Source organism: Salmo salar, chromosome ssa18 (genome assembly GCF_905237065.1).
Source record: "Salmo salar chromosome ssa18, Ssal_v3.1, whole genome shotgun sequence".
In the NCBI taxonomy this organism is placed as follows: Eukaryota; Metazoa; Chordata; class Actinopteri; order Salmoniformes; family Salmonidae; genus Salmo; species Salmo salar.
The window spans coordinates 58904870-58927240 of record NC_059459.1 but is presented as its reverse complement, the minus strand read 5'-3'; the positions used below and the strand labels follow the sequence as shown (position 1 = coordinate 58927240).

Genomic DNA, 22371 nt, shown 5'->3' with positions numbered 1-22371 from the left:
GCATGTGGTAGCTTCTTACACTAACAACCTCTATAGTGGATATCCCATAGATGTTATATTTATTTTGTAGGATTACTGGGATAACATGTATACGAATATATAATTTACTGCTGTTTGGATTCTATTCCACATTCATTCAGAGATTCCCTTTTAATAACCCTTAAAGTAGGCGATGGCCATTTCGGGAATACATCCCTAGCCAAAAAGTCATTGAATTTCATAGACTGACCGGCTATTGAATCTGGGTTTTAAGGTACTAGAGTCTTTGCAGTGAGAGGTGTCAGAAGAATGGATACTTTTATCAAACCATTTAGGCTGTATGACCTGACTCTGTGTGTTACACTATAATTACAATGGCTGTAATACAGTGTAATTCATACTTAGACTATGAATCATCATGCCATGTGATTTTGGAATACAGTATTACTCAATGAACTATTCCCCAGTTGGCCGTCATTTTTGACCTTGCTCAAAAGTCTGGATTAAAGAGATATTGGACTACAATAGATGTTTCTACATAACTGAACCCCCTTTCCTTAGCCTTTTATATTTATAAGTATGGAAGTAGTGGTAAAGTACGTTAACCCTGAGCACCGTGGGTAAATAGGTGGGCAAATGCTAATGAAAAAGGGGGGAAAATGATCTAGGGTAATAAAAAGGTGGGTAAAAGCAAAGTTTGCTACTTCAATAGTTCTAAGTTGTAATAGGCTAGAATTGACCCTTCCAATGACTAAGTGACATTTGTGATTACTTTGCTGTTTTGATCTGGACTATAATCCAATCACATAGTGTATTACAATCCAGAAGGGTCCATCATATAATTTTATTTGCCTGGCCTGATGTGATGTCAAGCAAAGTACAACCTGTGGACCAAGAACAATGAATGTCGTCACTTTATTGATGCACTTTGTGATATCACCGTCAACTGTACAGAATCAGTAGGCCTACGTAGCATGGACAATAAGGGATATTTTACAAGTTGCAGTTGTCTAGAAGCACATAATAAATGTGTAGCTTTGTGTTTTTGTCTTGTTGGTTTTTGCCGTTTGCCTTAGGCTATGTCTTGCATGTGACATGAGAAACTGACAAGATTACATATTTGTACGTGATGTGGTAGGTTTTGTAATCCAACTTTATATAAATGTTTACTTAGTGTTGCTAGTTGTGAAAGTATCTTCAATGGCCTGTTGAGTGTGATCAAAGTTCATTGTCCTTTTTTGACTTCTCTGACCGCATCTGAGTCATGCCACAGCTTTATAGTTTATAGGTCTCTCCAGTAGTGGTGCGTGGGTAAAATCACTGGAGAAGCCAGAAAAAAATGCAGTTTACAACCTACAGTATGTGTTGTGATAATTGCGTTTGCTCTATAATCTGTTAGTTCATATGCTTTGTGACTGTGATATAATACAGTGCATTTGGAAAGTATTCAGACCCCTTGACTTTTTTCACATTTTGTAATATTACAGCCTTATTCTAAAATGGATTAAATAAAAAATTTTCCTCATCAATCGACACACAATACCCCATAAGGACAAAGCAAAAACAGGTTTTTAGAAATTTTAGCAAATCTATAAAAAATGTAAAACAGAAATACCTTATTTACATAAGTATTCAGACCCTTTGCTATGAGACTTGAAATTGAGCTCAGGTGCATCCTGTTTCCATTGATCATCCTTGAGATGTTTCTACAACTTGATTGGAGTCCACCTGTGGTAAATTCAATTGATTGGATATGATTTGTAAAGGCACACACCTGTCAATATAAGGTCCCACAATTGACTGTGCATGTCAGAGCAAAAACCAAGCCATGAGGTTGAAGGAATTGCTTGTAGAGCTCCGAGACAGGATTGTGTCGAGGCACAGATCAGGGGAAGGGTACCAAAAAATGTCTGCAGCATTGAAGGCCCCCAAGAACACAGTGGGCTCCATCATTCTTAAACGAAAGAAGTTTGGAACCACCAAGACTCTTCCTGGAGCTGGCGGCCCGGCCAAACAGCAATCTGGGGGAGAAGGGCCTTGGTCAGGGAGGTGACCAAAAACCTGATGGTCACTGACAGAGCTCCAGAGTTCCTCTGTGGAGATGGGAGAACCTTCCAGAAGGACAACCATCTCTGCAGCACTCCACCAATCAGGCCTTTATGGTAGAGTGGCCAGACGAAAGCCACTCCTCAGTAAAAGGCACATGACAGTGCGCTTGGTGTATGCCAATTGGCACCTAAAGGACTCTCAGACTATGAGAAACAAGATTCTCTGGTCTGATGAAACCAAGATTGAACTCTTTGGCCTGAATACCAAGTGTCACGTCTGGAGGAAACCTGGCACCATCCCTACCGTAAAGCATGGTGGTGGCAGCATCATGCTGTGGGAATGATTTTTAGCGGCAGGGACTGAGACTATTCAGGATCGAGGGAAAGATGAATGGAGCAAAGTACAGAGAGATCCTTGATGAAAACTTGCTCCAGAGCAATCAGGACCTCAGACTGGGGTAAAGGTTCATCTTCCAACAGGACAATGAACCTAAGCACACTGTGAAGACAACGCAGGAAAGGCATCAGGACAAGTCTCTGAATGTCCTTGATTGGCCCAGACAGTGCCCGGACTTGAACATGATCGAACATCTCTGGAGAGACCTGAAAATAGCTGTGCAGCGAACCTCCCCATCCAACCTGACAGAGCTTGAGATTATCTGCAGAAAATAATGGGAGAAACTCCCAAATTCAGGTGTGCCAAGCTTGTAGTGCCATACCCAAGAAGACTCAAGGCTGTAATCTCTGCCAAAGGTGTACAACTACCTTTTTTGCCAAAGTGGAAATACTAGAAATGTGTTTTGCCCATGCTACAGACCTCTATATCGGTCCAGTAATACTAGTAAAGGCACAGTGCACTACTTTTGTGAAAAAACTATATATTTTTTGAACAATTTTCATTTAATTGTGATTTTTCATGGGGTGCTGCAGCACTACTTCCTGCAGCTATGCTTCCCTTGGCATCTAGGAATACCTGCCACTGGGTCTTTCTCTCTGTCTCTCTCTCTGTCTCTCTTTCTCTCCCTCTATCAACGTGATTATTAAATAATTCGACACAAAGCAGGTAGTGTGATTTTGATTCTGTGGTGATACTGTAAAATACAGGGTATTGCTGCCCCTATGTGGACTTTTTGATACATTGCAAGTTAAGATTGGATATCCTTTTCAGATTGGGGCCCATATGCCCAGCCGTGTATTTTTTTTATTTAACCTTTATTTAACTAGGCAAGTCAGTTAAGAACAAATTCTTATTTACAATGACGGTATTAATGGCATAACAGGTTGAGTTCAGTATGACAAATCCATTCAAAAAGAATAAGAACACCCCAAATATATATACTGCTCAAAAAAATAAAGGGAACACTTAAACACCACATCCTAGATCTGAATGAAATAAATAATCTTATTAAATACTTTTTTCTTTACATAGTTGAATGTGCTGACAACAAAATCACACAAAAATAATCAATGGAAATCCAATTTATCAACCCATGGAGGTCTGGATTTGGAGTCACACTCAAAATTAAAGTGGAAAACCACACTACAGGCTGATCCAACTTTGATGTAATGTCCTTAAAACAAGTCAAAATGAGGCTCAGTAGTGTGTGTGGCCTCCACGTGCCTGTATGACCTCCCTACAACGCCTGGGCATGCTCCTGATGAGGTGGCGGATGGTCTCCTGAGGGATCTCCTCCCAGACCTGGACTAAAGCATCCGCCAACTCCTGGACAGTCTGTGGTGCAACGTGGCGTTGGTGGATGGAGCGAGACATGATGTCCCAGATGTGCTCAATTGGATTCAGGTCTGGGGAACGGGCGGGCCAGTCCATAGCATCAATGCCTTCCTCTTGCAGGAACTGCTGACACACTCCAGCCACATGAGGTCTAGCATTGTCTTGCATTAGGAGGAACCCAGGGCCAACCGCACCAGCATATGGTCTCACAAGGGGTCTGAGGAGCTCATCTCGGTACCTAATGGCAGTCAGGCTACCTCTGGCGAGCACATGGAGGGCTGTGCAGCCCCCCCAAAGAAATGCCACCCCACACCATGACTGACCCACCGCCAAACCGATCATGCTGGAGGATGTTGCAGGCAGCAGAACGTTCTCCACGGCGTCTCCAGACTCTGTCACGTCTGTCACGTGCTCAGTGTGAACCTGCTTTCATCTGTGAAGAGCACAGGGCGCCAGTGGCGAATTTGCCAATCTTGGTGTTCTCTGGCAAATGCCAAACGTCCTGCACGGTGTTGGGCTGTAAGCACAACTCCCACCTGTGAACGTCGGGCCCTCATACCACCCTCATGGAGTCTGTTTCTGACCGTTTGAGCAGACACATGCACATTTGTGGCCTGCTGGAGGTCATTTTGCAGGGCTCTGGCAGTGCTTCTCCTGCTCCTCCTTGCACAAAGGCGGAGGTAGCGGTCCTGCTGCTGGGTTGTTGCCCTCCTACAGCCTCCTCCACGTATCCTGATGTACTGGCCTGTCTCCTGGTAGTGCCTCCATGCTCTGGACACTACGCTGACAGACACAGCAAACCTTCTTGCCACAGCTCACATTGATGTGCCATCCTGGATGAGCTGCACTACCTGAGCCACTTGTGTGGGTTGTAGACTTCGTCTCATGCTACCACTAGAGTGAAAGCACCGCTAGCATTCAAAAGTGACCAAAACATCAGCCAGGAAGCATAGGAACTGAGAAGTGGTCTGTGGTCCCCACCTGCAGAACCACTCCTTTATTGGGGGTGTCTTGCAAATTGCCTATAATTTCCACCTGTTGTCTATTCCATTTGCACAACAGCATGTGAAATTTATTGTCAATCAGTGTTGCTTCCTAAGTGGACAGTTTGATTTCACAGAAGTGTGATTGACTTGGAGTTACATTGTGTTGTTTAAGTGTTCCCTTTATTTTTTTGAGCAGTGTATATGTCATAAAGTTTGTCACATTCAAAGAATGATCACACCTGTGGAACAATGCCTTCATTATGACACAAAAAACACATTCTAGAATATTAAATTCCAATTTTGGAATGATTATTCTCTCAACCACAAAATGATGGTCAAAGTTTAATCTGACAGCAAGAGTGGAGTGTATAGTCAACAGACAGACACCATGAAAATCCAATGTTTGTGCCAGATATGCACCTGCGGGTAAGTACCAATATCTCAACCGACGGTGCACTCACACATCGATTTTTGGGCAAATAAAAGGTAACAGATGGAGAGAGCTGCAACTACGACACAGCCTACGAGGTCACACTGACTCAAAATCTGCTGCAACATGTCTCATAGACTATTCTCATTGATGTCTATCACCAATTTCTACTCCTATTTCGTAACTGGAGTAGATATGGGATGACCAATATGTATGCTCAGCATTCATTTAATTGTTAGTATTTTGTTTACTTAAAGTAGCTGGGATTTATGTAATCCATTTCTCCAACGAATGCCCTGTAAATAACTCTCTACATAGAGCAATAGCATAGTCGCGTCCTCATCCTTCGAGCGAGCCAGAGCTGGGAGAGTGTCTAAAACCCCGTTTATACCTAGTTCTAATTTGCGTCCTTTGTCCTGATCGTGCCCACATTCTGATTGTGCACACATTTTTAGACAGGTGTGACAATCAAAAGACACATTGTGATCTGATTGTCATCAGATCATCCCGCCCACCCCCAGAGGTAGTCAGACACGCATTTTGTCTGGATATCTTACAAGTGTAGACAGATCTTGACGGAGAAACAATATAAATCATAATTATTCCGCCCACTAAAATCATTGAGAGGTGGCACCATTGACTGATTACATCAAATATGTGTCTTACAATAAATATAATTCTAAAAGAAAAGCTGTGAAATCATTTGCATAAAGGAAGGGACCAGAAAATCTGGTCACAATGCAGACATAGTGGATGGATAACAGACACATTGTGTGTAGACACATTTCTGGAAATGTAGGCACAATCAGAATGTCGACAAGATCAGGATAAAGGACCCATATAAGCATCAGGTATAAACAGGGCTTGAGAGAGTGAGAGTAGAGAGAGTGAATAATCCACGGGCATTTATTTTTAGAAGCTCTCTCGGTCGCTACGCACTTCATGTAGCCTACTACACAACACAGCCCATGTTCTTCTGGTCAATAATTTAAACGGGTTTTGTACATTGGATTGGAACACAACACCCGAGCGCACAGCGTAAAGACGCGCAGACCTATTCCATAGTGTGATGTTTCAAGCTATATCTGGAATTTGGAGATGCCCACCTTTGCCAATGAGGTAAAATCATTAACGTTTCAACTTTGCGGTCGTTAAATACCTCGGATCGTGCATGGAGTGTGAGTTATATTCTGATGATGGAGAGATGATATGGCTGTAAAATCCTTGATGGGAGAAAGGGGAGTGGGTTGCAATACAGTTTTACCTGAAGGCAGGGTAGGATACGCGCGTACCAACATAATGCAAATATATTGACTTTGACCCAATGAAAGGACATGATCATTGTACATCATGCTAGTGTTATCGTTCATCTTCTAATTACATTTACAAGTTTAACTGCCGTAGAATTATTTTGCATGCTGTGTGACACCAAATTATGTTTTTTAATATAGTTTATCTGAGAGAAGAGAGACAAACTAATCGGAGCTCAATATAATTGTAATATTCTTCTGATAAGAACTACATTCGCTGAGGCTGATGAGGGAAGGATGGCTCATTATAATGGCTAGAACTGAGCGAATGGAATGGTATCAAACACATGGTCATCAAACACATTGAAACCATGTGTTTGATACCGTTCTGCTCCAGCCATTACCACGAGCCCAATTAAGGTGCCACCAACCTCCCGTGGTTCAGAATACCACTTTGACCAACAGCAGATTCTCAACAACACACTTTATTGCGCCATTCCAACCAATCCCAACACTTAATCCCTTTCCTCTGGCAGGCATCACCACTGCTCACAAGGATCCCTTCCAGAGGAACCTTGTGTCCTGATCCCAGGCTGCATGGTCTCGGAATACCAGGAAAAGTACCCTGCCTACTGCACCACTGTTGTCCGGGCAGCCAAGAAGCAGAATAATGAGTATCAGCCACTGGAGGGAAGGATATCCAACATGACCACTTTCAAGTGAGACACACAAAGAAGATACGATATTCTGGTAGAAAAAGAGTGAATGACAACATTCACCGTTGAATTGTTTGCGTAGTTTATTCAGTCTGCACGTTGCAAGTCATGAGGGTAATGTCTTCCAGGTCAGACTACGTGGCCCATGAAGTGACCCAGAGGCCCCCAAAGGTCACCAAGGTGTATGTGCCACCTGACGGGAGAATGAGACACAGCAGCACCTACGCCAGGGACTACCCATCACACCCTGTTCAGAAGCACACCGTGACCAAGCCGGAGGAGTATCATCCGCCCACAGCAAAGATGGTCGCTCAGTCCTTATACACAGGTACAGTATCTGTGTCTTTAGTAGGAGAATAGTTTAAGATTTAGGCTACTCAGTATACGGAAGATGAATAAATCAGTTGTAATCAAATCAACAATAATTGTTCAAATCAAATGAATACATCTTGGAGTTAACATTGGGTCGCTCGTAGAATTTGTAAATGTTTTTAATGATCAAAGATGACAATGAATTGACATAAAATGTAGTCCTCTCACTCTGTTTCCAGGGGAATTCCGAGCATGGCACAACCAGAAAGTCCAACCCTACAGGACCTGTGACAACCTGAAGCTGAACGACAGCAAGTTCGAGGTGACCACCACCTTCCAAGACGACTACTGCCACAAGGGCCCGGCCGAGGCCAGGGAGAGCTTCAAACCGGCTGCCAACGCCCGGGAGACCCTGCCCTTTGACAGTGCCACCAACTACCAGACGCAGTATGTCCCCCACCCGGTCCAGCCCAGGCAGCCCAAAGAGAGGGCCGTCTACAGGCCTACCAGCGCCCCCCTCAATGGGGTCTCCACCCACAGGCAGGACTACCGGGGCCTGCAGGCTGAGCCCGCCAAGCCCTTTAGGGCCAAGGTGGCCTGGGAGAGCAGCCCAGCTGTATTCCAGGGGACCAGTGAGTTCCGCGACCAGTACAAGGCCTGGCCCCTGCAGCCCAAGCACCGGCACCAGGCTGAGGAGTACTGCCCACCCGAGGGCACTATGGTCGGTCTGTCCACAGCTCATGCTGACTATCTCGACCACGAGAGCCAGCAGCGGCCCCAGTCCGCCCGTCCCCCGGTCGAGGCCTGGACAAAGGAGGCCAGAGAGCCCCTCCAGACCAGGTCCACCATGAAGGAGGACTACCGGACCTGGGACGTGGTACGTCGTCCCCCCATGGTCTACGCAGATGAGCTAGAGAAACCCAAGGGAGCTTTCGCCAATACCACCACCTTCCGCTCAGCATACACGCCCAAGACGGCCCAGCGCGCCACCAGCTTTAAACCCACCCAGAAGCTGTTGAGCCCCCAGACCATGGATGTAGACTCCATCTATCGCTCCACCTACACACCCAAGGAGATCCCACCTTGTCCAGCCCGGGATGGCTGTCCTCCTGGCTTTCAGTACAGCTCCATGGGGGCTGGAGGACACAGGCTGTACCGAACCATCTCGGTACAGGAAACGGGGCTGAGTCAGCTGGCCGCTGCAACGTCCGACAAGTCCTCTTACTCCCACAGCAGAAAGAGCTGCAGGGTCCCCAGCCGAGCCAAGAGGGCGCCATAGAGTCCCGATCACAGACCTGCACACACACAGCTAGCTAGAGGGGATTCTTATATTTCTATTCAAATATATTAATTGACATTTTAGATGAATTCATCACGAGCACCTCAGGTATTTTGTATGGTCACTCACATAAAAAAAGCATAATCCTGATTGTTAGAGCTTTTTTTTATATACAAAGAATTCATAACAATTCTTACTTTGAATATTATGTAATTGTTAAGCTGTTTTCTATTTAATGTTAACAATGTGGACACGAAGATCAGACACCATTTAGCATGGTAATGCACCTAATGCGTATGAGCAATATAATCCATGAGGCTTTTGTTCATGAGCTGAATAAAAAAGCCACAATTCCATTACTATGCACCAAAATGTATATTTATTATTTAGAAAATAGTAACATTTCTTCAAAAAGAAAAGGTTATCGTTGCCATGTTACCGAAAAAACGTTCTTGAGCAAAGCTTTTCTGGGCACGTTTTGAAAGCATATTTACAGAATATACACATTCACAATTCATAACTGAAATTTTGGCACCTCTCACTGCAACACAAAAAACTAGTGAGAGAACCTATTCCCAATTTAAATAATGTAGCATCTTTCTGCTTGTAAAACAGTCGCCATACATGATAACCTTCCCATCAGTGGAAGGTTATTATGTATCCCGTTTAAAACTACAACATCCCTTTTAAAACCATGGCTTCTCTCTGCTTGTACCATTCTCATGAAGAGTAAAAAAAAAAGCTTCACAAAAACATCATCCTATGTAGAAATGACAAAATGGCCGACAGTCAAACTCTTAAGGAAGAAAATGATTCAGAAAAAGAAAGGACGCACAGTAGAACTTGACAGTCTTGATCAGTCCTCCATGAAGCGAATGTGTTTAGTGGCCTCCTTGGCCCTGGCTATGATCATTTTCTCGGCTTTGGAAATGAGCTGGGGCAGAAAGAGATAAAAGGGAGACATTGTTCTGTTAAAATCAATTTAAGGCATACAATAATGAGTGAACAACATGCTCATTAACAAAATGTTTTTCCTCAAATTAAAATGGTTGGGTGCTGCTAGAGATCCTTGAAAATAATCCGTAGAAAATTAAAATGGAGGGGAATCTTACCTTCTCTGTGCCCCTTTTCTTGTCCCTGGTTCGGTTCAGCTTAGCTTGGCGGTCTACCAGGATCTTCTGCCAGTACCTTTGTTCATGGTCGCCTAAAAGTAAAAATGTATGAACAATTGATCAATTGTTCATTTCGATGTGACATAATTCAGCCACATTTTTCTCCTAATGAGCAAATGAAGCCAAATTAATCAAACATCTTTCGGTAAAAGACATCCATTTATAAATATACTTTCTTGATCCTCTAATGATAATGCTGTAAGAGGAATTGAAAAACAACTGTTAATATATAATATTATTATATGCCATTCAGCAGACGCTTTTATCCAAACCGACTTAGTCATGTGGGTGGTCCCTGGAATCGAACCCATTATCCTGCCATTGCAAGTGCCATACTCTACCAACTGAGCTACAGAGGACCCCCAACTGTTAATTGACCATTATCTTACATCTCCATTGCTTCTGTTCAGATGTAGTAAATAGTTTATGGCCCTGTTTGAATTCTCCCAAATACATCCCTCCCTCCTCCCATCTTTGAAGAAATCACTGATCTCTGTGTTGCTGTCACTAGCCATGTCAGCTCAGTGATTACCTCAAGATAGGGAAGAAGGAAGGACGCAATTAAAGATGATTTGAACAGGGCCCTTGATGAACTACAGAGAAGTAATGGGAGAGTCAGCATACCAGAGAGGATCTCTAGCTGCCAGCTGTGTTTGTTCTGCAGCCCGGTGCGAGCGTCAATGATGGCCTTGGCCTCGACTGGACTCTTGAAGCGGATGTAACCCTCAGCGTCACCCTCTATGGTGTCCACATACACCACTGGGGTAACCTCTGCGAGAGCATCTTTGACACATGGGCAAACACAAACTTTTGGTTAGAAGAATACATGGCTGTAATATGTTTTACGTGGTAAAAGAAGAGAGTTAAAGCACATCTCTACCTTGATGACTTTTCTGCCAGGGAAGGGTTTGGTGAGTGTGATCTTGATGATGCAGCCACTCTCAAACTGAGGCCTGAGGGAAGTCTCCTTTTCACCTGCCTTACTCTCCTCAGCTTAGGAAAAAAAGAAACAACACTTAAATACATGGTGAAGACATAATATTGTGTTCGGAAATGCTCAATTGTAAGGGAACCGGTTTCAAATGTTTTTCAGCATTTATTGTAATGTAATATGTGGACAGCAAACTAACATTTGACTCAATATGTTCAATATTTGGGGTGTTTATATGAGAGTACTAAGAGGTTTAATTATGCAGGAGTTGTACTACTGACAGATAGCTAAGTAGTGGGTAAATATTAGGCAATAACGCAACATGCAACAATTCCAAAGATTTAACTGAGTTACAGTTCATATAAGGAAATCAGTCAATTGAAATGAATTCATTAGACCCTAATCTATGGATTTCACATGACTGGGAATACAGATATGCATCTGTTGGTCACAGATACCAAAACAAAAAAAGTAGGGGCGTGGATCAGAAAACCAGTCAGTATCTGGTGTGACCACCATTTGTCGCATGCAGCGTGACATCTCCTTCGCATAGAGTTGATCAGGCTGTTGATTGTGGCCTGTGGAATGTTGTCCCACCCCTCTTCAATGGATGTGTGAAGTTGCTGGATATTGGCGGAAACTGGAGCATGTGGTCGGTCGTACAAGTCGATCCTGAGCATCCCAAATATGCTCAATGGGTGACATGTCTGGTGAGTGTGCAGGCCATGGAAGAACTGTGACATTTTCAGCTTCCAGGAATTGTGTACGGATCCTTGCGACATGGGGTCGTGTATTATCATGCTGAAACATGAGGTGATGGTGGCAGATGAATGGCACGACAATGGGCCTCAGGATCTCGGCACGGTATCTCTGTGCATTCAAATTGCCATTGATAAAATGCAATTGTGTTCATTGTCCGTAGTTTATGCCTGCCCATACCATAACCCCACCGCCACCATGGGGCACTCTGTTCACAACATTGACGTTAGCAAACCGCTTGCCCACACTACCATGGCAAAGGACAATTGCTCACTAACAGGGATGTCAACACATTTGTGCACAATTTTTGAGAAATAAACTTTTTGTGCATATGGAAAAAGTCTGGGAGAAATGCTCACTTAACGCACTAATTTTAAATAAATAAGATTTTAGTGCGTATGGAACATTTCTGGGATCTTTTATTTCCGCTCATGAAACGTCATGTATGTTAGGACCAACACTTTACATGTTGCGTTTATATTTCTGTTCAGTTTTGGCACTTACATGTCTGTTGCAGACTGGTGTCGATCTCCATCTTCCCTCCGGCTCCTGCCCCCTTGTGGTGGAACTTGGTCAAGCAAGCCTTCAGAGCTCCCATGCTCCTCTTCTGCAGGGTCATATACTCCTGCTTCAGCCAGTCTTTCCTTCCATCCAGAGCCAGAAGGAGAGATAGATAAAGGAGAGAGAGAGAGAACAAAAGAAAGAGCTTGATTCTAAATGATATCTTGTCACTAGAGTATTGGATTGTTCAATAAAGATGCTATGCTTTAGACTAAGTTATTTAGGGATTTATTTAGATTACATCAATGCTGTTGGTCTGATTGACTAAGAGTAACCTATAGTAGTCATAAAGATGCATGATGGTTCTTACTTGGAGAGAACCCGGAGAGGAATAACCTCTTCCCTGATCTTCACCCTCTCCTTGTGCTTCTTCTTCCTGGTCCTCTTGGCTTTCAGCAGGGAGTCGTCCATCTTCTCCTCCTCTTCCTCACCCTTGACTTGCAGGTCTGAAGAACACAAGATTATTATTAGGCTTTATTCATCATTGCTGACCAACTCACCATAGTGTCGGACCAGGAGACCAGCCTTAGGGCAGGATTTAGTCAAACCTGCCCACATGTTATTCTGAACCAGGAGCATCGACATGTTAATGAGAGGCGTGTACCCAGATTTTCTTGTATGCCAAACCCTTTTGTGTGATTTTATCTGTTCACAAGCAATTAGTGATGGTGGGGAGGTGGGGGTCGATAGTTACATATAGGGATATAATTTGATGATATATTGTATCATTTTGACAATATTGCAATATTATTTTTGCACTAGTTGCACCAAAACTCAATTTTTCCTTCATAGGTGGTTCTCCATCTTTTGAAATAGGGAGCCAATTTGTTTTCAGCACTTTTATTTCCATGACTGATCAAAACTCGTTCTCATGGCTCTCTGTATCGAATCACAATACATATAGAATCATGCGATATTGCAATACATATTGTATCGGCACCAAAGTATCATGATATCGTGTCGTGAGGTCCCTGGTAATTCCCAGCCCTACAAGCAATGTGATGCGAGTTCAATATAATGAAGTACCTTTCCCATCGCTCTCCACCTTGTCATCCTCCTTCCCCTCACTCGTCTTCCTCAGCTTGGATGGCATGTCTCCCTGTGCGTCACTCTCTGAGCTCTCCCCTGTCTGGGACCGCCGTCTCTTCTTCTCTAGCTTTCTGGACGGGTGGCTTCCCTGTGCCCTCCGCAGGTGCTACGCCCTCTGCAACCTCGGCCGTGTGTTTCCTCTTCCTGTCAGACGGTTTAGACTCGGATTCTATTTCCTGTTTGCCCCCGCCCACTGTCGTCTCCGTCTGTGACGAGGCATCCTCTTTGGCGCTCCCCCTGGATTTCTTCTTCTCCTCCTCTTCCTCGTCTGCAAAGACAGACACACACACAGTAGATTAACAGATGGTAAAGGGTTTTAACTTGACACTTTAAGCGTTGGCACTTAAATCAAAAGTGGCCAATATACGCATTTGTTCTTATTGTGTGTAGTCACTCTAGAGTTAACTAGTGATGCTACATTCTTCCCAATACCCACCTTGTGTGGTGTTCAGGGAGTGGATCAAATGGATCAAGGATAGGCTTCCTGTTCTTGGGAAAGATGCCAGGCTTCCTGGGGGTGTCCTCTGGAGGGTTGTTTAGCATCTGGACAAGGATAACATGGTTAGCTATCTACCGGTTTGTTACTACATAGGACAGACACATCAATGAAATACAGAGGAATCTTTATGATATCTCACCTCTATGGCTTTCTGTGCTTCCTCTTCCGTCGCAAACTCAACGAAGGCAAACCCTTTGGAGTGGCCTGTGGTTTTGTATCTCGGCACGCTGACGTAAACCACATTTCCACATTTGGTGAACACTTGCTCTAGTCAGTCGTGTGTTACTTTCTTGGGCAGAAGTTCCTGGGGGGAAGTTGTATTTTATAATAGCCAAAGGACCACGTCATGAATTGACAAACATGAATGTAACCACATAGATTGTTCGGTTGTCTACATCTTTTGGATCCTTTCCTATTGGACGCTGCCGCCGCACTTTAGTTCCCTCTAGGTTGACCTAAAGGACCAAAACATACCACAGTGAACACCATAAGTCTATGGATTCAATACAAAACTCCAACCAGCATGCAACTGATAGATTTTAAGAAATCATTAGGTGCTGACAATCTGGATCCATATTTACTCAAGTGTGCGGCACCTATCATTGCTAGTGCAGTGACGCATATCTTTAATCAAACATTAGTGGTAGGAAAGATTCCTAAAGCTTGGAAAACAGCTTTTGTTTTACCACTCCTCAAGGGAGGTGATGGTAGTGAATTGGATCATTATCGGCCCATCTCTAAGCTCTCCTGTTGGGCTAAAATTCTAGAGTCATTGGTGAATAGGCAACTACAATCTTTTTTAACTGTTAACAATACTCTTTCTGGCAATCAAACTGGCTTCAGACCTAAACACAGTACCACTATGGCCACTGTACGTGTTGTAAATGATATTAATAATGCCCTAAATAATAGAAAGTACTGTACTGAAACTACCTTCTTGCTGTTGTCAGTGCCCAATAATGTTTGTGCTGCTACCATGTTGTGTTGTCATGTGTTGCTGCCTTGCTATGTTGTTACCTTAGGTCTGTCTTGTCATGATGTGTGTTTTGTCCTATATTTAAATATGTTTAATCCCAGCCCCCGTCCTCGCAGGGGGTATTTTGTTAGGCCATCATTGTAAATAAGAATTTATTCTTAGCTGACTTGACTAGTAAAATAAAGGTTAAATATATATATATATATATATATATTTTTTTTTAAGTGTAAAATTACACTGAAGGTAGCTATTGGTATTAATTCATCATAAGCTAACTAGTGTTTTGAACTCTGCTAATTAAGAACACGGAGTCGAATGTTAATGTTATGTAGCTAAAGTGCATTTAGTTAGCTAGCTAGAAAGCCAGCCGGCACTGAGATAGCCATAGCAAGGGGACCCCTCACCTGAACTATATTTCAGAAGGAAGCAGGTAGCAAATTGAACGGTAGACATTACCTTATTATCTGCGGCAAAAATGTATAATTTAGCTAGCTAACGTATCTTTCAGACTTAAGACTAGAGCTACTCGCGTTTATGTTCTGTGAGGTCCTCATACACTGAGAAACAGTGTATGACAACCTTTCTTGACGAATAATTAGTTGGTAAACAAACTCTAATTTTCTAACCAAGCTTTCTGCAAACCTATTTTGTCTCTTGTTGATGACGTGTCATCCGCGGGAATTCAAAAAAGGAGGGAAATACCATAGAGAATGATAGAGGCCTCTAAGGACCAAACGGATCTTTTAGCATGGCTAGCGGCATTGGGGGCTTACACCATGCTTCCGCCATTTTAAAGTATTCAAAGTAGTCAACTGAGTGGGGATTCATATGGGTTGTAGCCTCAATGGCGCTCCCCATGCTGTCACAGAGGCTATAATTTCAAACATAGAAAGATCAGTCCTCTATCTATCTCTATGGTAAATACCAAATACTGTAGCCTGTTCAGGAAATGTACTCTGTATTTTCACTAGATTGTCTCCTATGCAGATGAAAGGCAAATGTTGTTTATTTTTCTTACGGATATAATTATATATATTATAGTTGTGTAAGAAAACGATAGAGCTGCCTCATTTTATGGATTAAGAATCCGTTTGGCCTACATTGTGATTGCCTAGGGCAAACTTTTTTATTATAAATCTAAGCCTTTCTTCTGCCCTATGAAAATATTGATACCACCCCCCCTCTCTCTCTCTCTCTCTCTCTCTCTCTCTCTCTCTCTCTCTCTCTCTCTCTCTCTCTCTCTCTCTCTCTCTCTCTCTCTCTCTCTCTCACACACACACACACACCCACTCACCTCAATAGAATTAGGAATTAGAATACTCATTCTAATCTCTATGCATGACATGTACAACATGCATGACGTATTACAGTAATAAGGACGAGTTTGGTTATCTACCGTCCATCATAATGAGAGATGGGGTTGCACAAGAGACGGCCGCTGTCCACCGCACGGTGGGGCTGAACATTGAACATTTGGCCACTTTGTGTTACAGTTGTTTCAACAAAACGTTTATAGAATCTCTACAGATTTAAAAAACGTATTACTTTCATTTTGATGAACAGGACTTGGAAGATAGTCATCAGAAGAAAGGAATGGAGGAGAAGGTAGGAAGAAGAGCCAGTTGCTCAGCTGAAGGAAGAGAGAACGGTAAGATTGGTCCTCTGGTCATTTGGGCTCTTTGCTAGTTTTTAATCTATCTGTCTATGTATTGGCTAAAAAATGGGCTGCTTTGACTTGAAGTTTCACATTAAGCATAATAATGTGGGATTTGAAATCTTTTTATTGAAGGCAAAATGGAAATCAAATGCCAAGAAGACCTCAGCCGAACTTGACACTGAAGCAGGTTAGAGATTTTTCGATATTAAAACATTACTTTTCCCAGTACATGTACTTTTTAGTTAGTGTGCCCTTTGTTGTGCAGATTCATTATAAAAAAAGGGAAAAACTCATAATAATTGTTGTCCTTTAGGTCCCTCTGTGGCATTCTCTTTGGATAAATACCAAAACAGGGCAGCAGTAATTCAACTCTTACAGGAGGAACTTCTCAATAGTCTACTTCACCCCTCAGGAATGGCAGAGGACGTCTGATTCTTTATCCTCACCAATTTCATGAGTAATCTCACTGATAGGTCCAGTGCATTTGGAAAGTATTCAGACCCCTTCACTTATTCCACATTTTGTTCAGTTACAGCCTTATTCTAAATTGGATGAAATATTTTTTTCCCCTCAATCTACACACAATACCCCATAATGACCGGGGTTTTTTTTAAATGTGTGCAAAAAAACACACACCTACCTTATTTAAATAAGTATTCAGGCCCTTTGCTATGAAACTCGAAATTGAGCTCAGGTGCATCCTGTTTCCGTTGATCATCCTTGAGATATTTCTACAATTTGATTGGAGTCCACCTGTGGTAAATTCAATTGATTGGATATGATTTGTAAAGGCACACACCTGTCTATATAAGGTCCAGTGAAAGTACATGTCAGAGCAAAAACCAAGCCATGAGGTCGAAGGAATTGTCTGTAGAGCTCCGAGACAGGATTGTGTCGAGGCACAGATCTGGAGAAGGGTATCAAAAAATATCTGCTGAGCAAACGGTCTGAATACTTATGTAAATGTGATATTTCAGTTTTTTTTTTATACATTTGCAAAAATAAATAATAATGTTTTTGCTTTGTCATTATGGGGTATTGTGTGTAGATTGATGAGAAAAAAAACTATTTTAGAATAAGGCTGTAATATAACATTTTGAAAAAGTAAAGAGGTCTGAATACTTTCCGAATGCAGTGTTTCAATAGCACACATTCTGTATACAACAAACCTCTCTGAACCAGTACAAAACAACTGAACATGTTTACTTGTGTCTTTATCAGGCAGTGGAAAGTGATTCAAGAGGGCATTTGATCTCCTGTAAGTTTATCTGTCAACATTTGATAGATTATATGATAGAAATTTTAACATGTTTGTCATATTGACACTTGACACCCAGGGGCGAAAATCTGATATCAACTTTGGGGGGGACAATTACATGAACTTTTCTCAAGAGCAATTCCTGAGGGGGACACCAAAAGTAGTGCTGTAACACATAGCCTACATTGTAATATGGTAAATGTATATTGAGGAACCAAAAAAATAAGGTGTACCGGTACCCAAAACTACACAACTACTCACAACAGCAATACCATTGCCTTTAACAAATCTTAGTTCAGTCACCAGTTTAAGTTGAGAGTGGGGGTATCCATGGCATTTTCCAATTATGTTCCTATTTTACAAGTCAAAAAAATTTAGATCCTTTCATAATGTTGCCAAACAAAGACTCAACAAACTTACCTGAGACTCCCTGTCTCTGCCAGTCTGTCCCTGCATATCTGTCCCCAACTCTGCTGTCTGTGTGCCATCTGTTGCCTGCTCTGCCTAATGACATCATTGTGAAACATTTCCATTAGAATTTCATTTCTTTCTTATGAACATTTTATCAACTAATCTTTGAGATATTAGGCTACTAGGGTTCTTACTTTGCGTTTTGGTGTACTGAAAAATACTCTGATGTCCGTCTTTTATTTTTCTGCCATTTTTCTACCTGGCTGGCTGGCTACACACACACACAGTGTGTAGGTTATTTACAGTAGGAGATGGGCTTCTATCATCTTATCTTTTATCATTCTATTTGGGCATCGATCTAAAAGGTAGCTAGCAAATGTGAAACGGATTAAAATGACAAGAGTTGACAGCTGTATGAGTTCACCATTTACACAACATATGCTGCAACCTTTTGTAATTTTAATAGTTTGTTTCATATTGGCTGGCTTCCAACAATAGCTGAATTTGCAAAGCTAGCGAGCACCAATTCAGTTTCAGTGGTGTTTGCTATAATCTTTGCTACCCGGGTTAAATAAAATAAATAAATAAAAGTTCCCTTGCGACAATTTAGCTTTTGCAACGAGACCATTAAATATATTTAAGACAATGGTAGAAGAGAGTGTAGTTCTGTTCAGTTTGGACTTCAGTTTATCGCTAACCTTATCACAGGGACTTTGAAGCACTAACTTACATCATCTGCATGCTGATCTCGGAATAAATTGACGATAGCAAAGATTCCATCTTTGACGAGGCCACATAAATGGAATAGGTACTAGCTAGCTTAATAGTTAATATTTGCGCACTAGCTCTGCATATTCAGCTAGTGTGTGTGCGCGATTGACTGGATTAACCTCACGTCAGTTACGTTCATTGAGTGCCTTTCAGACAGTGGCTACGACCCCTCTGTTCCCTTGCCAGTGGATCAAACCATTGTGAGGAAAAGGGTGGGGGGGTCACAATCTTTTGAAACTTAAAAACGCGCTATTAAGTGTCTATAATCAGCACAATTGCTTTCATTGCGTATTATTAATATTATTTAAATTACATAGTTATGTTTCAGTGATATATTGGGGGGACAAATCATATTTTTCCCAGTCCCCCCCAGGATTTCCGCCCCTGTTGACACCACATCATCTCAAAATACATCTGCGCTTTTTGTATTGAAACAGGCGCCCAAAGTACACCTTGCCAAAATGTGCTGGAAGATAGCGAAAACGGTTTCCCCATAGTGGTAGAGATCCTCATGCCAGCCCTTGCACACATATTATAGCTTAATGCTGCCAGGGAAGCTAGCTCCTCCCCCTCGCTGACTAGAGTGCTTCAACATTGCAAGCATCCAGGAATGTGTGTTGAGGTTTAATGAAGGTCTACCCAAGATCCCTGGCAATGGAGAGTCTGTTCAGCCAACAGGTCAAGGCTCCATACCCCTCTGCCACTGACTTTAAGCAGTCACGCAAGGTGACGTTTAAATGACAGACCTACCCACAAGGCCTAGCAGTGGAAAGTCTCTGGGTGGTCAAGACTCCCTACCCTCATCCACTGAATTTGAACAGAGGCTGGAGTTGATGCGTGAAAAGTTACAACAGAGAATTGAGGAAGAGCAGAAGTAGTATACATTATTACAACTCCCGCGCACCCACTCCACGTTCTTCTTCTGGAAGGTATCTTCATCTACCACATGTTCACCAACCTCAACTGTGTGCCTGACCCACCTGATCTTATCACTGTATACTGTACTTTAACATATTACACAGCATTTGACTGTTAGAATACAAAGCTAAGAAACTACCATTTTTATTGTAAAATAACAAAGCAGACACCACATATAAACACTTCATAGAACTACATTTTACATATTGGTTAGATAATTAACTATTGGTTCATTCAAAGCAACAATTTGTAAAGATCATCAATATGTAAACATCAGTCAAGATTGATAAAAACATTTTTTTATTTTAATTTAGATCTGTTGCAGAGGGCACATGGAGGAGAGGCTCGACTGACAGACCCTCTTAATGCCCTCTTTGGGATCACAGAGGACACAATTCTTCAGGTTCTGGGAGATCAATCCTGCTCTTTTTGCTCACTTGGAGTGACCAGATCTGTGGTAAGAGATGTCGTGATTCAGGTTAACTCTTAGATCTCATTGATCATCTCCTGTTCCAGCTCAGGTAAATTAAGCCCAGTGTTGTGTGAACTAGCAGGCAAAATGGCATCCAGGTCACCAAGAAGATGATGGTGTCTGTTACCTCTGCCAAGCTGCGGCAGTTTGGAGTCACTGAAAAGGCTGCGTCTCAAGCCAAGACTAATCCATCTATGGAGAATATAGACATTGAGGCCCCCCTTACACCGTTGACAGGAGCGGTCATGGCTGTCACTGTCAACTCCGGAGAATGCCAGGAAGGAGAGCAAGGAACAATGTATGCACTTCGAGAAATCTCACACAAAGTAAACATTTTTGCTTGAAAGGATTGTGTTGGTGGTCTTCTGGAAGATTCCCTAGTGGAGAAAAAAAATTCTGAAAAGACTGTATCCTATGGCAGCTTGGTGAGTCAAAACATGCTCATACTTTCACCTCCAGACAAAATGCTTGACTCTCCTGTAATGTCAACCATTGAGAAAATATCCAGTGTTGAGCTGAAGTCAGAAGTCACTGAAGCTATTAGAGAGGCTCATTAGGTCTAGCAGAAATCTATCTGCACAAATGTCTGCTGGCAGACCTGAGCCTTCAAGTAATCTGGCCAGTGAAACAAATCTGCCAGCTATGCCAGAAGAACATTTATCTACAACCATTAGGCTCCGAGGCCTCTGAAATAATGGATTCCTTTGTGAGTGATATGAAGTGTGTCGCACAATCAGATTTGACAAAAGTGAAAGCTCTATCTGTGGTTCTTAGGCTTACTAATAGGTTGCAGAATATGCTGAGGGGATTTTACTCTCGACTTTTGGCCCTTAAAAGTTCAGATCGAGACAAAGAGGAGAATCTATAGCAAACTAAAAACATTTCACTCCTAATTTGATCCAAAAGTATATTAGATCCAGTAAGAGTGGGGCTTTGCTTCCAGGGGTCATGTCATCAGAAAAAGTGGCCCTTCGTGGAGGTCAGGGCATAAGCTCCTGATCTATGATGGCTCTTATCCCTCAGATCACTCAGCTTCACCTCGACTGTAACACCAAGGAGGTTATGAGCACAATTGTGACATTTTACAAGACAGAGGTTCCTGAGGAGGAATTGACATGTTCAGCTGAAGAGACGTCCTCGGATATGTCTCTTTTGTCTACTGAGTTTGTGGACAACGCCATGGCTTGGTTAGAGGACATCTCTGCCGCAAGTTCCACAACTTCTTCATCAGAAGGTTTGTGCGTTGCTGCCAAAGCAGTAATTTGCGAAAGCTCAGGTGAAACGTTTCAGACACAGGCAGCTAAACGAGTGAAATTCGGGAAGTTCCAGACGATCAGAGTCCCGCACTTGTCAGGTCAGTCAACCAGATTTTGGCATTCGACAGGATTTCTCTCCAACTTCTTCTATGAGCATGGATTTACAGCCAACTGATTTTGTCCTTCTACAGGGTACCTCAAGTTCTTCTGCGACATCAACAAAGAGCTGGGAAAGTGGTGTTGCCATTTCTGAATAAAAAAAATGTGGACTACAGCACAGACTATTTGAGAGTTTTTCACTCGGCATCATCAACCAGATGTGAACACCACAGAAAAGCATCAGTCAAATCTTGGTTGCCATCCAAGGGGACCTGATCAGTTCAGAGGAATTGATGACCTCAGGGAGCTGGTGCAACCCCATGACATGGTGGGAACAATACTGGAGAGTGTGGAGACAGTTTGCAGTAAGGGGGATAAAGCGCGTGGCGAGAGACTCAAAGGCCTTCATCTTCTTTATCTACTGTAGGAAAAGTCTCAAGGTCTCAGAGATTTGGCAATACTTCCAGGAACTCCAATGTCAACTGAGTTGCTGGACAATAGTTCCCTATCGTTAGAAGCACATGTATTGATATGAAGAATGATATTGTGTCGGAGGCCTCATTGATTGGCCCAAGAAATAATGGGGTGAGCCTCGTCATTGAAAATCTTGATCCTGAAGTGCTGCAGCAGGTCACTTCTCCAGACTCTGTTCTAACAAGGCTGGACTTTTTTTTTATCTCAAAAGGAGAAGATTTGTGATTGCTGCTTCATTTGATCTTCCCTCCTTCATAATGGGGGTTGGTCAGGAAGCCTCCTTTCACAATGTTCCATCAAGAGCGTCTAGTCACCGTAGCTCAAGTTCCACTACTT

At 42.6% G+C, this 22371-nt stretch overlaps 1 protein-coding gene and 1 pseudogene across 2 annotated transcripts; one reads left to right on the top strand and one right to left on the bottom strand.

Moving 5' to 3' along the window:
• The first annotated feature begins 5067 nt into the window (after positions 1 to 5067).
• On the top strand, positions 5068 to 9091 carry LOC106577576 (stabilizer of axonemal microtubules 2). 2 transcript variants are annotated; one of them, XM_014155739.2, is made up of 4 exons: positions 5068 to 5171; positions 6962 to 7144; positions 7270 to 7469; positions 7693 to 9091. In XM_014155739.2, exons 1-4 carry the CDS (start codon positions 5134 to 5136, stop codon positions 8730 to 8732), a joined length of 1461 nt encoding a protein of 486 aa, XP_014011214.1. In that variant the 5' UTR covers positions 5068 to 5133; the 3' UTR covers positions 8733 to 9091. The 2 variants fall into 2 exon arrangements, with proteins under 2 accessions (XP_014011214.1, XP_014011212.1); XM_014155737.2 differs by lacking the exon at positions 5068 to 5171 and adding an exon at positions 6097 to 6294.
• On the bottom strand, positions 9089 to 20453 carry LOC106577577 (la-related protein 7-like; annotated as a pseudogene).
• Positions 20454 to 22371: the final 1918 nt, after the last annotated feature.